This window comes from Eriocheir sinensis, chromosome 34 (genome assembly GCF_024679095.1).
Source record: "Eriocheir sinensis breed Jianghai 21 chromosome 34, ASM2467909v1, whole genome shotgun sequence".
Classification (NCBI taxonomy): domain Eukaryota; kingdom Metazoa; phylum Arthropoda; class Malacostraca; order Decapoda; family Varunidae; genus Eriocheir; species Eriocheir sinensis.
The window spans coordinates 1029797-1045376 of record NC_066542.1 but is presented as its reverse complement, the minus strand read 5'-3'; the positions used below and the strand labels follow the sequence as shown (position 1 = coordinate 1045376).

General features: G+C 45.1%; 1 protein-coding gene and 1 long non-coding RNA gene across 2 annotated transcripts in view; one reads left to right on the top strand and one right to left on the bottom strand.

The window, feature by feature from the left end:
• The window catches only part of LOC127006883 (uncharacterized), a 97284-nt gene that overhangs the window by 4803 nt on the left and 76901 nt on the right, over window positions 1-15580 (top strand). The window contains exons 2-4 of the mRNA XM_050877216.1: window positions 6624-6776; window positions 9677-9828; window positions 12449-12596. Coding sequence (XP_050733173.1) covers window positions 6624-6776; window positions 9677-9828; window positions 12449-12596 — 453 coding nt within the window. The remainder of the gene's footprint in view (window positions 1-6623; window positions 6777-9676; window positions 9829-12448; window positions 12597-15580) is intronic.
• The window catches only part of LOC127006885 (uncharacterized), a 78224-nt gene that overhangs the window by 30205 nt on the left and 32439 nt on the right, over window positions 1-15580 (bottom strand). The window lies entirely within an intron of this gene.

Sequence of the window (15580 nt, the reverse complement as noted above, 5' to 3'; positions counted from 1 at the left end):
TGAAGAAGGCGATAGCTGAGTGTTGTAAAAGAATTGGGGATAGTTGTTTGGAATATTATGTCGAGTGGATAGGTGGAGAAACTGTGTTTTTGAGGCGTTGAAGGACACCATGTGCCTCTTGCCCCAATCGGAAATAATAGTAAGGTCTGAGGCTAGGCGTTATGTTGCCTCCAGCCTTGAATCGTTAAGTTCCTGTAGGGTGGGTCTTCTATTAAAAGAAGTTTAGTAATGCAGAGTGGAGTCATCGGCGTAAGAATGGATAGGACAGTTCGTTTTGGAAAGAAGATCATCAATGAACAACAGAAAGAGAGTGGGAGATAGGACAGAATCCTGTGGGACACCACTGTTAATAGGTTTAGGGGAAGAACAGTGACCGTCTACCACAGCAGAAATAGAACGGTCAGAAAGGAAATTGGAGATAAAGGTACAGAGAGAAGGATAGAAACCGTAGGAGGGTAGTTTGGAAAGCAAAGATTTGTGCCAGACCCTATCAAAAGCTTTTGATATGTCCAGCGCAATAGCAAAGGTTTCACCGAAACGGCTATGAGAGGATGACCAAGAGTCAGTTAAGAGGGCAGGGAGATCACCAGAAGAACGCCCCTTGCGGAACCCATACTGGCGATCAGAGAGAAGGTCAGAAGTGGAAAGGTGCTTTTGAATCTTCCGGTTAAGGATTGATTCAAAAGCTTTAGATAGACAAGAAAGCAAAGCTATAGGACGGTAGTTTGTGGGATTGGAACGGTCACCCTTCTTAGGCACAGGCTGTATGAAGGCATACTTCCAGCAGGAAGGAAAGTTAGATGTTGACAGGCAGAGGCGAAAGAGCTCGACCAGGCAGGTTGACAGCACGGAGGCACGGTTTTTAGGGACAATAGGAGGCACTCCATCAGGTCCATAAGCCCTCTGAGGATTGAAGCCAGAGAGGGCATAGAAAAAATTATTTTGAAGAATCTTTATAACAGGCATAAAAGAGTCAGAGGGGGGATAAGTAGGAAGAATATGCCCAGAATCGTCCGGAATGGAGTTTTTAGAAATAGTTTGAGAGAAGAGTTCAGCCTTAGAAATAGATGAGACGGTAATGTTGCCGTCAGGACTGAGGAGTGGAGGGAAAGATGAAGAAGTGAAGTTGGAGGAGATGTTTTTGGCTAGATGCCAAAAGTCACGGGAAGAGTTAGAGAAAGCAAGGTTTTGGCATTTTCTATTGATGAAAGAGTTTTTGGTTAGTCGGAGAATAAATTTGGCACGATTCCGGGCAGAAATGTAAAGTTCATGGTTAGCATTATTTCGAAGGCTCTGGTATCTTTTGTGAGCTGCCTCTCTATCATTGACAGCACGAGAACAAGCGTGATTAAACCAAGGCTTTTTAGCGTGAGGGTTAGAGAAAAAACGTGGAATGTATGCCTCCATTCCAGAGACAATCACCTCTGTGATACGCTGAGCACACACAGAGAGGTCTGGTTCCTGGAAGCAATAATCATTCCATGGGAAATTGGAAAAGTACATCTTCAGGTCGTCCCACCGAGCTGAAGCAAAATGCCAGAAGTATCGCCTCTTCGGCGGGTCCAGAGGGTGTACAGGAGCGATAGGACAGGATACAGAAATAAGGTTGTGATCGGAGGAGCCCAAAGGAGAGAACAGTGTGACAGAGTAAGCAGAAGGGTTTGAGGTAAAGAAGAGGTCTAGAATGTTGGGCCTGTGTCCAAGACGGTCGGGAAGAGGTGTAGAGTGCTGGACGTATCAAGAGAATAGCAAATACCACTAAAAACACAGTGGAGTTCTTGAAGGCTTCAACGAACAATGCACCAGAGAAACTAGAGAAACAAGCACGCAGTGTAGTTGATAAAAGAAAATGGGAATTACCGTATTTGACGGCTTATATGACGCTTTTTTCCAGAAAGAAGACCCCCAAAATTACCCTGCGTCTTATAACGTCAAGGTGCAGCTTTTGTTTACTGGCTAGTGAAGTTTTAGTAGTACAGTGGGACTTAAATTATAACGGGTGGTTGTTCACCAAATATCTTCGCAAACGTAAACAAAGTGGCGATCGTTGCTACGTCAACAACGGCAACTTTTTTCTAAAGTAACTGTGTATAACATCGTACTTACTGCTACTTCATATAAAATAACAACAAGGAAGAAAATTATGTGACGATGCTTATCCATGCTTGTACGTAAACAAACTAGCGGACGGCTCCTTCCCGCTCAGCCAGCGTTGCCGAATTATCGTACTGGACATCGTATTTACCATTCTTAACCCTCTAACTCTCGTAATCTACACAAATAACGGTGGAAAATTAAAAGAGTTAGCGTTAAGACTGTTATCCATTGATGTTTCTTTGTTTTTTCCTATAGTTATCGGTCGGAAACTACGAAAAAATGCCATGCGATGAGTACGATAGTTTGGCAACGCTGCAAGGCTCAGCCCGAGGCATCAGTGTTTGCTTTGCCTTTGAAAGGTAAGAACGCCGCACTGCTTGTCTTCCACCCCACCCTCAAATATTAGTGAATTCTCGTCTCTCCCCTTTGTGCTAAGAATCATATGTATATCCTCATACATCCAGTATATTATTAGCGTTCCGCCCGTCTCGTCCCCACACACACACACACACATACATATATACATACATACATTTTACTGGCCTGTGACGGACTCAGCTTGGCGCCAGTTTGGACAGTGGGTGTCACAGCATCCCTGGACTGAGGTCCTCACAGCAGAGGATGTAGACATCAAACGGGAAGCCTACATCAACACCATCACCCCAGCCTACCATCACGACTTCCCGCAGCAGAGCAAGCGCCTCCACCCATCAGATGCACCCTGGATTACACCCAGGACAAAAAGGCTCATACTGCAGAGAAATCAAGCTTTCTACAACAACACACTGCAAAATAAGCCAATGCCCAACAAAATCATCGGGGAATTCCACACAACCAAAGCCTCCTATTACCCACAAAAAAATCCATGGCCTCAAAGAAACCAACCTAAGCCAGTGGTATCAGAAAATCAGGGATTTGTGCGGATCAAAGAGCAACAGACAAGCCCCTCTCCCCTGCGTCGTACACCTGACCAAGGAAGAGACAGTTGAGACAGTTAACACCCATTTCACCAACATCTGTCAAACACTCCCTGCCCTCGACCTCACCCACCTACCAGCCTACCCACCAACCCCTGAGCCTCTACCTGAGATCCAGGTGTTTGAGGTAATGAGGTCACTGTCGAAATTAAGGGCCAAACGTTCCACCACACCACTCGACACACCAGTGAGGCTCTACAGAGACTTTGCCGCCGAGCTAGCCACGCCCCTCTGCTCCATCATCAACGCCTCCATCCAACAGAGCCACTGCCCCGCCCAATGGAAGACAGCATTTGTCACTCCCATCCCAAAGACTCCCAGCCCCCAATCACTCTCGGACCTGCGGCCCATAGTCATCACCCCATCCCAAGCCTGTTATGTGAGGAGTTCATCTTCAAATGGGCCTACACACAACTTGCCCCCCACATAGACGCTCAACAGTTCGGCAACGTTAAAAGCTCCTCTACAACACACTGCCTCGTCAGTCTCCTTGATTTCACATACAAAACCCTCGAGAAACGGAAGACCTCTGTAGCTCTTGCCTTCGTGGATTTCAAGAAGGCTTTTGACCTTGTTGATCACACCACAGTTTTCAACAAGGCCATTAACCTGGGGCCTCACCCAAGCCTGGTGGCGTGGATGGCAGACTTCCTCAGCGCGCGTCACCAGGTTGTCAGATTCCAAAGCAAGACCTCATCACCCAAGCCCCTCACCTGCGGAGTCCCCCAGGGCATAAAAATCGGCTCTTTGTCATTTTTGATACTCATAAATGACGCGATGACCAACACTCCTTCGCGCTGGAAATACGTCGATGATTCCACGGTGGGGAACACTATTGACAATGTACACCCTGACTACAGCCACCTGTACAACACACTTGACGACCTTCAGGACTGTACGAGGCTAAACAAGGCGACTGTCAACCCGAACAAGACAATCCTCATGCACATCATCATGCACTTCCACAACAGCCGTACCTCCACCTGTAGTCTCCATCAAAGGCACTCTGGTCCAAGTGGTGGAGACAACCAAGCTTCTCGGTGTCACCATTGACAACGTGGAAGGAGCATGTCAGCCGCACCATCGCTTCAGCCTCGTATCAATTCTACCTTCTGAGGCAGTTGAAGTCACTGGGGACTTCCACGCGTGAGCTGGTGGGAGTCTATAACACCTTCATCCTCCTAAGCTCACTTACACCTCCACAGCCTGGTTTCCATCCCTCAACACCACCCAGCGCCGCCAGCTCGAGAGGGTTCAGAAGCGAGCGTTTAGGCTTATCCTTGGCCCGTCTTACTCCACCTATGAGCCCTCGACGCCCTACACCTGCCCACACTTCAAGACCGCTACCAGCACCTCCTCCAAAAGTTTGTGGTAGAACTACTTAATCACCCGCGCCACCGTGACCTGCTCCCAGACACTGCGCCTCCCTCTCGCCATGCCGTCAGACACAGCAGCCTACTGATACTTATCCGTGCAAGGACGGAGAGGTACAGGAAGAGTCCCATCCCTACAACTGTAAATTTAATAAACAACAAACAACTTCATAAGAGCAACTTATCTGCATATTTATATTAATTTAATTTATATTATACAATTCAAGTTCATATGCATTTTATGTGCACCTATATATCTATGTTAACATGTACATTTTCAGCCTCTGGCTGCACACTCTATGAATAAACCGTTTATTATTATTATTATTACACACACACACACACACACACACACACACACACACACACACACACACATACATACATACATACATACATACACACACACACACACACACACACACACACACACACACACACACACACACACATACCAGTCCTAACCCCACCCCACGTGCCTAAACTAACCACTTTTTGGGTAAATTATCATAAATATGGTCCTTAATTGATAGACACAAACACTGTATGTATAACAACGAGATATTAAGGAGGTATTTTGTGCTTATCTTTTAACATGCTTACCTTACATACAAGCTCAACAAACCTTGAAACTCATTCAAGCTTAAAATTTCTAGGTTCATAATGGAGTCACAATTCACATATATCACAATTCAAAATAACTGAGCGTTCTATGCTTCAAGAGTGAACGATGCACAAACAAACTCCCTTTTACATTGTATTCTATTGCGAAGAGGCTTTGAGTCCAGGGCGACAGGGTGCGAATATTTATCGCGCGTAATAAAGTTTGCTGCATTAGCCGGAGTCACACGCGTGATTCAGGAGCAGGTGTACACGGGACGTTTTTCAGTTGGTTTTACTACCAATACGTAGTTTGGGGAACAAAAGGTGCCTGTCACTGTTATTTTCTGTCCTCTCTCTGCCGTGATTACCCAGCATGTGTGTGTGTGTGTGTGTGGGTGTGGGTGGATGGGTAGGTAGGTGTCTGTGTTTGTGTAATAATAATAATAATAATAATATAATAGTAAAGACAATAATACTACTAATAATAATAATAATAATAAATAATAATAATAATAATCGGTTTACTGAGTGAGTGCAGCTGTTAAGATGAAAATATACACATTAAAATTACAATGTTGAAAAAGTACAATATGAAAGGGGTATAGGGGCTACGTGGTTTATATTGTGGGGGAGTTGTGATGAGATAGAAGAGGGGGGGGGGGGTGAGGTGGTGGAATGCAGTGCGTTGGTGCGAGGCGGTGTCGTCTTCCGGGTGGCGGGTTAGGTGTAGAGCCCCAGGTCAACCCCAGGTCAAGAAGGGTCAGGTCGCAGCTGATGGCGGGGGTACAGGTTGAGGCGGTGTCGGCCGTCATCCAGCTTATGGGGTTAGCGATAACCTGCTAATCCACGCAGTCAGCGAGACAAGATGGGAAGAGGCAGACCGAGCGGAAGTAGGCGTGGGAACGTCTTTCGTCTGCATTGTACTGCACTGCCCATCTGAGTGACGGACCTCAACACTGCACTGCACCTGAACCAATTTCTCCCAGTAGCATGATGATCGGGCTGGAGTACCTGGGGGGGACTTGGGGCGTCGGCTGGATGGAAAGGCCGCGTCGGCGTCACACTGGCCATTACTGCTCCTTAGTGTCTTCACGGCACCACAAACGCAGTGCACTCACTGTTTGTCACCATTATTAAACTTGATGTCACAAAAGTTTCTTACGAAGTTGGTTTCTTGATGAAAAGGGAGAGGGGGATCTAGGGAAAGGGGAGAGGCCAACAGGCTGGCCCCGGGCTACTCCATTCGGAGCGCCGTGACCCACGTCTGACCTCGGTCAGGTCTAGGCCACAAGTGTGTGTGTGTGTGTGTGTGTGTGTGTGTGTGTGTGTGTGTGTGTGTGTGTGTGTGTGTGTGTGTGTGTGTGCGCGCGCGAGCGCGGGTGCATAGAAAATATCTATGATTCTTTATTCTTAAATAATGAAAAACAATTACTCATCCATGTCCAATAGAAGGCAATCTCTATACCTCCAGTGCGAGTACTTATACTCTCGGCTAATAAACAGCTAATGTTGATCGCACGGTATTTTAGTGTAATGATTTTACGAGCGAAGTTCATTTTTTCCTCCCTGGCAGAGAACGTTTGGGTGGAGGCGCGCGTGGCCATCATGGGAAGCAGGGACCTCCTCGGCAGCACGCTGTCCTGCCACGCCCACATGCCCTCAATCGCCCAAACCCTAACCATCGCCCCGCAGGTCCAGACGGCCTCCGTCATCGTCAACGTCACGTGTGAGTACATAAGGATTCACAAAGATACGTGGAAACCACTCCAGGCCAGACGGACGTGGTAGCATGAGAGTGATATTCACCAACTTTCCCCCCTAGCCATATTTATACCTAACCAGTAAGCTTTCAATAGCATTTCCATCAATTACATGTCTGCTCAGTTTATTCCTCCCATTCACCATCCTACTTGTGAACATGTTCATGCCAATTTCCTTCCTGAACCAGAATTTATCCAATTATAGAAATATCACGACTGCGAAACATAAGTACACAGAAAATTGAACAGTTACTAAGTGCGCAAGGCATCTATAAAGGACACTGTACCGCCAGATCCGCCAGGATTCGCGCAGACCGATAAGGCCTAACAAGCCTCCAGTACTCGCTGGTGTTTAGGTCCAGCACGGATCCTGCCTGATGCTGACTTCCATCAAAAGGAACTTTAAAGGATAATGCAATTCTCTCTCTCTCTCTCTCTCTCTCTCTCTCTCTCTCTCTCTCTCTCTCTCTCTCTCTCTCTCTCTCTCTCTCTCTGCACACACACACACACACACACACACACACACACACACGCACACACAGGCGATCGCATCGCTATCCTTCGTTTAAAAGCGGCCAACTTACATCTCGTGCTCAAGTTCATCGTTTGTTACATAAATCTCCTACTCCGGTCCCTAAGCAACTCTCGTGGGATGTGTGTGTGTGTGTGTGTGTGTGTGTGTGTTGTTATGGTACCCTCGTCCAACCGAACCTAGAAGCGCGCCATCAATCAACATCACCTCACCAATAACTAATTCACGCACGACTTCTCGAAGCTCCAGCCGCACCAGCGCACTCGAGGACTCGTGACTCTCCACATCGAAGCTTCACCCATCATTCAATTCAACTAGGATTCACCAAGGGGTCTGACACACATACTTACATACACACACATCTATCCACATACCCATTCTCACGTGTATATATATTTGTGTTCCTTATGTGTAATTCTAACTCTTAACTAAACACCGCAGTGAACCAATATTTCGTTCCTCAATTGTAATTCTCATATTTTGGTTCCTCATTTGTAATTGTAACTCTTAACTAAGCACTTCAGTGAACCAAACCACATACTCTTGTCATTGTAGCATTGCCTATTTTGTCATACGTTCTCTTTTGATGTCAAGCAATTATTTATCTTATTAGGTTAGGTATTAATAATAAGTAAAATCACCATTTAGTTTCACTTAACCTTACAATTATGTTATGTCACAGTTAGCTATCTTTTCAACACAAATCAACCCCTAGACGTCAGTTAACTATATTCATATGTATGTGTGTGTGTGTGTGTGTGTGTGTGTGTGTGTGTGTGTGTGTGTGACATTCATCATGGTCTGATCACGTGCTGTACTCGTGATCGCCAGTCAGCGATCTTCGTTTTGAGCTTGGACCAACAGGATTACGGATTTTTGGATGCTACTACATAACGGGAGCTTCGTCTCTCTCTCTCTCTCTCTCTCTCTCTCTCTCTCTCTCTCTCTCTCTCTCTGTTATCACGGAGCAGACTCAACGGCCTCATCATCTGTGACTCAAAATCTGCTCTATGTGCCCTCTCCTCCCCCAGGCCTACATACCAACACATGGCCACACAAATTCTCCGCCGCCTTGCCACAGCCCTCGAGAGTTCACTGACGGTGCACTTTTTATGGATTCAGTCACACATCGGTTTCTTGGCCAACGACACTGCGGACCGTCTTGCAAGGGCTGCCTGCGACCTGGACCCGCCAGCTGCTGGTGCCGCTGCTACCTCCTTGCCGTGGTGCAAGAAAATGGTACGCCAAGCTGCCTGCTCCTCCACCCGTCACCGTAGCGATGCTGAGAGCGCCGCCAGTGCGTCTATCCAGCACTACGAACACTTCCTGCCTCGTCCACACATGTACCGTCGCTCTGGTCTCATGGTTCGCCGCCATAATGTAGTGTGTGCTCGTCTCCGGCTTGGGTACCGGCGAGTGTGGCAGATGGCCGAGGCGGGGTACGCGCCTCACTTCTCCTCCTGCAAGCTGTGTGACGCGCCCAATGCTAACACCCTTGAATACTATTGCTTGGAGTGTCCACGTGTTGCTGACTTAATACCGCAAGGAATCTCACTTGTGGAGATATGTAAATATTTATTGTCTGGAAACAATCTAGATGTTATCCTCACTCGACATCCACATTTTGGGGGATGCTAAATATTTTTTTCCTAATGTTGACTCAGTATCACAGCGTGCCCTGTGAGGCACGAGTCGCCTGTAGCAAAGTTAGAATATTGAACATGTATTAGGCTTGGCACCCTTGGGTGTAATAAATTAATCAAAACAAAATCTCTCTCTCTCTCTCTCTCTCTCTCTCTCTCTCTCTCTCTCTCTCTCTCTCTCTCTCTCTCCTGCCGATTGCCAAGGACCGGCAAATAGTCAACACATGGAGCCTTGTACATAAGGGACCTGGGCAGAGCTAATAACGTTCCTCCTGTTACTAACGAACGGGCGTTAACGTTCTGACCTGGATTATGTAATTCGACTTTTGGTCGTCTGTCAGTGTTGCTAATGGATGATGAATGTACGCCTGCGTGGACTTGAGAGAGAGAGAGAGAGAGAGAGAGAGAGAGAGAGAGAGAGAGAGAGAGAGAGAGAGAGAGAGAGAACACACACACACACACACTGGTCTGGTAGCTCAATCGGCTAGAACGCCGCGCTGCCAGGCTTCACGGCCAAGCAGGCGGCGGTTCGAGCCCCGCTAGGAGTGGTTACTGTCCCCCATTGGGCAAGAGTGGTGGGGTGTGTGGTGTGTGAGGTCCTGGCAGTACCCAGAGATCGACGATAAGGAGCATGCACCTGCTCGTGTCGGGATCAATTTGTCTATCTATCTATCTATCTATTGTTTTACAGTGCCGCCAGTGACGGTCAGAATCCTCAGCCCCAGCGCGGCAGCCTCGGCAGGAACGGAGCTGCGGCTGACCTGCAGCGCCGGTGGCTCCCACCCCCCCGCCCTCCTCACCTGGTGGAACGGCCACCAGCGCCTCTCACCGGTGTCCTACGCTGTGAGTACAGCAGGACAAATATAGCGGGAGGGAGGATGGGACGGGGAAGAAGGGAAAAATGTGTCGGAAGAAAATAGGAGGAAGGGAGAAAGGAATAAGGGGGAAAGGGAAGAGGGATAAAGAAAGAGGAGATGGAGGATAAAGAGTTAGTATGGAATGGTAAATAATTTATTTACATTAGTGTAATGTAAATTAAAGAAAGGTGGAAGATGAAGGAATAGAAGAGCCCCCGGCGGAAGGACAGAGTTGTATGCTATAGAAAAAAAGATTTAGTGAAGTAAGATGGAGAAAAATCCACATCTGGACGCGACAGGGAAGCACAAATATCAAACCGGGCATAAGCTAAATGGAAATACATAAAGCGAGAAACTGAAGCCGAGGTGAAAGGCAAAGTTGGCAATGGAAAGGAAATGAGAGACGGGAGATGAATGGAACGAAGAGCAACGTACGGAGGAACATGAGGGATATCACACAAGAAGGAAAGACCGGGGAATAGAGTTCCGACCGATGCGAAGTGCTTGCAGGTCTGTAACTGCGGCAACGGCTGAAGTTTTTCGGCGAAAAACAGAAAACTGCCGGATAAGCGAGTAGCGAGGATAGGAAAGGGTGAGCAAAGAAATTCCGAGAGCCCAGCGAAAGGAAGGAAGGAAAAGAGAAAATTAGGAAAAAATGGAAGGAAACGGATGAGAAAAGGTATCGACATTTCCTTCTAATAGACTTTTCGCTCTTGTACGTCCATCTGGTGGTAACGACACATGAGAGATAGAGGAAAGGGACGGAAAAGTGTCAGAAAAGTGGGATGGAAGGAGAGAGGGTTGGACAGGAAGCAAGTAGAGGGAGAATGTGGAAAGATAATAGAGAGAGGTATGGAATACAAGAGAGAGGTATGGAATAAGTTTGTGTGGTGGATGAGGAAGAAAGGCCAGAGGTTAAGGAGAAGGAAAAGGAGGGGAGAGCAGGAGAGAGGACAAGTGCGTGGTGAATCAGGAAGCTAAGGTCAGTTTTCCATCTTGATATATAGAGACAGGGAAAATATAATGGGAGAAGGGAGGTTCAAGTAGGCTACGTCGAGTTGGAAATAAAGTGTGTGGTGTAAAGAGCAAAAGAAGGAATAGGAGTAGGCTAAGAATTACACTAAAAATGAGTTACTGAGTGCGTTAAAGATGAGAGAGAGAGAGAGAGAGAGAGAGAGAGAGAGAGAGAGAGAGAGAGGTGCGTAAGTCAACTCAAAATGTTTATGAATGATTTTTTGTCTGTATTCATCCTCATCTTTTTGAATCCCCTCGACCTCCTCCTCCTCCTTTTCCTTCTCCTCTTCCTCTTTTTCCTCCCTATAGCACTCCCCTCTTGTCTCCTCTCCCTCCACCTACTTGCCGTAATCCGTTCTTTGTCTCCTCCTCCTCACCTTATATTTTACTGCCACTTCTATCATGTCCCGTTACTATATATTAACGATAATGATAATTTCACGCTGGTAATGACAGTGGTGACAACACATTTTAATTATCATTTTTATTATTGCTGTGATTGTCACTGTTCCTGTTCGTAGTATGAGAAAACATTACATAATATATTATACTATATGATAATAATGATAATAATAATAATAATAATAATAATAATAATAATAATAATAATAATAATAATAATAATAATAATAATAATAATAATGAGAATAATAATAAAAATAATAATAAGAATAATAATAATAATAATAATAGTAATAATAATAATAATAATAATAATAATAATAATAATAATGATAATAATAATAATAATAATAATAATAATAATAATAATAATAATAATAATAATAATAATAATAATGTGTCTATAATCGATAAAAAATAACACTGTCCGTCAGGAAGTTTGTCGTGCCTCTCCTGAGTGGTTGGATTTCTCTCTCGTTCTCTTGTAGATTGTCTGTCAGTCTCACACGCTCTCGATACTTCTTCCAACAATTTGCATTAGCTAACCTTTAATACAAGAATTTCGTTTTAGTTCTTGTCAGGTTTCCATATGTGCCGCTGGGCGAAATAAAATTGTTCTAATAATAATAATAATAATAATAATAATAATAATAATAATAATAATAATAATAATAATAATAATAATAATTATTATTATTATTATTATTATTATTATTATTATTATTATTATTATCATTACTATAATTTTTACCTAAGCATTGAGTTCGTAGACTCTACGAATACACCCAGCCATGTTTACATTAAATATTTATTTTTCGATTGATTCTTGACAAACATACCTCTGTTCTACAATCACTGTTAAGTGAAATGATTTCAACCATAACTGTCTTTTTTGCTCAAAAGCTGAGCTGAGGCAAATAACATAATAAAAACACGGAGTACGAGAGCGTGTGGGTAACAGACTGTCTCCATGAATGCCAGGGAGGCATCCAGCCTATCAGGATACAAAAAGAACTGACCAACATTACAAGGTGGCCAGAAGAACATTTCGTTTGAAAAGGCCATAGTACGAATTACTACTCTTTTTTGCTTAATTAAAATGAATGTTAACACACACACACACACACACACACACACACACACACACATATATAGAGTTGCTTTGTTCTTCTCGCCGTCCTCGCCCCCAGGTGGAGACGGGAGGCAACGTCACCAGCGCCACGCTCACGCTGCTGGTGAGGCGGGAACACAATGGGGCGACGCTCACCTGCACCGCCTCCAACCCCGCCCTACCCGGGGAGCGCCACCTGTCAGACTCCATCAAGCTGAGCGTCTACTGTGAGTAAAAGGAAAGATGAGCGAAGGGGGTGGGAGGTTATGCCTTTTATGTCAGAGTGAGGGTCGAGGAAGATAAATTAGGATTGTTGTACGTCTGTTTGTTGTGTGAGGAGAGGAGGGTATGTTAAGATCAGAAAGAGTATGGAAGACAAGAGTGGAGATAATAGAGATGTCAGGCAAAAGTTGCTGCATCCTGTCGGTATCTTTTGCCGTGTTGTATACGTGTGTTATGTTATCTATAGTTTGCGAGAAGTGAGGAAGATATGTCAGGAAGTGTTGGTGTATATCGTGAGGGTGAGAGGAAGCTGTGAAAGAAGGGAAAAAAAGATGAGTCAGAGCATGTTGCTTTAAGGAAAAGAGGGAGAAAGCGGTGAAGATAAAGGAAAGAATAGAGATGTCGCGGTATGTTACCATATGTGTTGCATTCTGAAGGGGCCACTGCCTGTACTCTTTTCTCGAGATAATAAGTTAGGCACAGCACGTGCTTACACTATAGATTGAAAAATTATTGTCCACAGCGGGCTTTTTAGTACCGATTTTTTTTTCTTTTTTTTGGTCCGTGAATTGCCTCCTTTACTCTAATATAAAAAAAAGGCAAAACTTAAGAATAACCACTCCAAACCAATATTCGTAGTAATTTAGCACGTGAAAGAATTATTATTATAATGCATTTTCGTATACGTTTTACCTTGGGGAGGGTCCAGGGGGGCAAGCCTCTTTAATTATGGAGTTAGGTTGCTTGGATTTTCTAAGTCCATTGTTATTGTTCCACAACCGCCTCTATACACAGATTGAGCCTCATACCTGCCTTGCAGTGCACCCTACAAACTAGTTCCTAAGTCAGTGCGCGCAGGTCGTAAAGTTCGGTTGGAGTAGTTTAAATATATTTGACATGTGGCGTGGCCCGTCAAAACTTACGCGCCACGGGACGGATTGGGGGGGCGGCGGTGGGGGGGGGGCAGTATGCCCACCATCTGATGACACGCCTGACACTCGTCAACAGATTGAATGCTAGGTCATATTGGAATAGACTACAAGAGTATGCGTTAGGGACTTCCCTTACTTTCGAGCCTAGGGAATTTTTCCTGATTTAGGGAGTTTTCTAGGGAAATTTTGGAAGGCCATTTTTCAGTGATATGGGCTCCCCCTTTCCAATACCCCGGTTCCCCACAGGTCCCCAGGCTTGTCTTGGGGGGTAGGGGAGGCTGGGGTGGTGGAGGGGGTGGAGTGGTAATTCTTAAGATTTAAGAAAAAAAAAAAAAAGAGAAACAGTATATCACATGCAGTCAGCATGGGGCAAAGCACGTCACAGCACAGATTTAGTTGGTCTTGCACAGCGAGCAAGCGAACATATGAGAACAACAATATGAATCGCCTCACCGCAGCCGCCGCTTTGCCCACTATTGTGTCGCTTTTCACCCGGCGCCTCTTAACGGAACCCCGCAGAGCTCCAGGATGCGGGAAGGCCCGAGGCTTTCCGCGGCCTTTGGAGTAAACGCTGTTTATCCCAAAGTCTGAGGCACGACACGAACGGCTCGGACCGGTGTTTCTGCACCAGACAGCGTGCTACCCTATCCCCGAGCAATGTTGTGATACAAGAGTTCAACCAGTCAGTATTTTTCCAATAGAAACAAATGTTCTTCCCTTCCAAGCTCTACCACAGAGCGGAAACTGCCCTGTGGCCTTCTCTGCTGTTAGGAAGTAGACAGAGAAGCGAGTAGCGGGCTTTTTTTTATTATTGTTTTCTTTTTTTGTTGCCCTTGAGCTGCCTCCTTTGTTGTAAAAAAAATATAAAAAAAAAATAAAGACACACAAGGCTGGTATGGAGCCGCTGGTAACGCGTGTTCAATATTGTTGTGCGGGGAGCCCGACCGAGAGGTGAGGAGGTGCGGGGCTTACGGGGAGAAGGAAGAGTTTATGGGTAGTACCGGATGAGGAAGGCTTGTGATAAGGGAGGAGATGCAAGCAACAAACAAAGACCAAAGAGGGAGAAGAGGGAGTGGTGAGCACAGAGAAAGGGAAGCATGCATGGACTCTCGCCAAGGGGAGTGAAAAGGAGGGATCCATTAATCGGTGGGAGAGAATCCGAAAAGTCTTATATTAGAGCGTATCAAATAACAAACTAAACTGATCCCACTACTCCTGAAATGCCCATCGAGCAACATGAAAACAAGTGTTCGTGTGTAAGAGAAATGTGGAGATGAAAAATAATAATCCTCATAATGACTACTCATAAAACTATATAACTCATTACCCTTCCAACTGGGCAAGGAATATCAATGTGCGTCTGGACTTTGATCTCCGACCCAGGAAATTCAGAAACGTTACTCATTTGTTGCACAGACATCTGCTAATGATAAACAAGAATTTCAGAATTTAATAAGGGTGTTGTGTGTGTGTGTGTGTGTGTGTGTGTGTGTGTGTGTGTGTGTGTGTGTGTGTGTGTGGAATTTTTTTAATGTAGTTTTATAGATATGAACACGCTTGCATAACTATCACACAAAAGTGGCAATCTTGAGTACACACACAACACATACTGAAGCAGATACATTATACTCGATGGTGCTGCTAAAATGACTATACATATTAAAGTTGTTGCTTTCTTTACTAATCAGGACAAAATAGCGGCGGTGATGTCGAGTGTATAAAAATCGTCAGCATGTAACAAGCAGATGGAAAGTCATAACGTATGTAAATAATGTTCACTCTTAAGGGCTAGAAACGTGAGTCTAACAACGAAGAATTCAATCTGATGAAGCCGAAACACTACCCGTGATGAGAAGCAAGTAGTTTAACATTAAAGGCAAAGTTACATATCTCCCAAGGCCCCGAGTGTCCGATTACATCAGTATTGCTTGCGAATGGGCGTAAAAGTGATCAATAAACTAGAGGTAATTGACAATAGCATGACAGGCACCGCATCAACCACTCGGGGACAAACAGACGCACTGTGGCTAATAGTGGCCAACAGTCTCTTCCCGCTC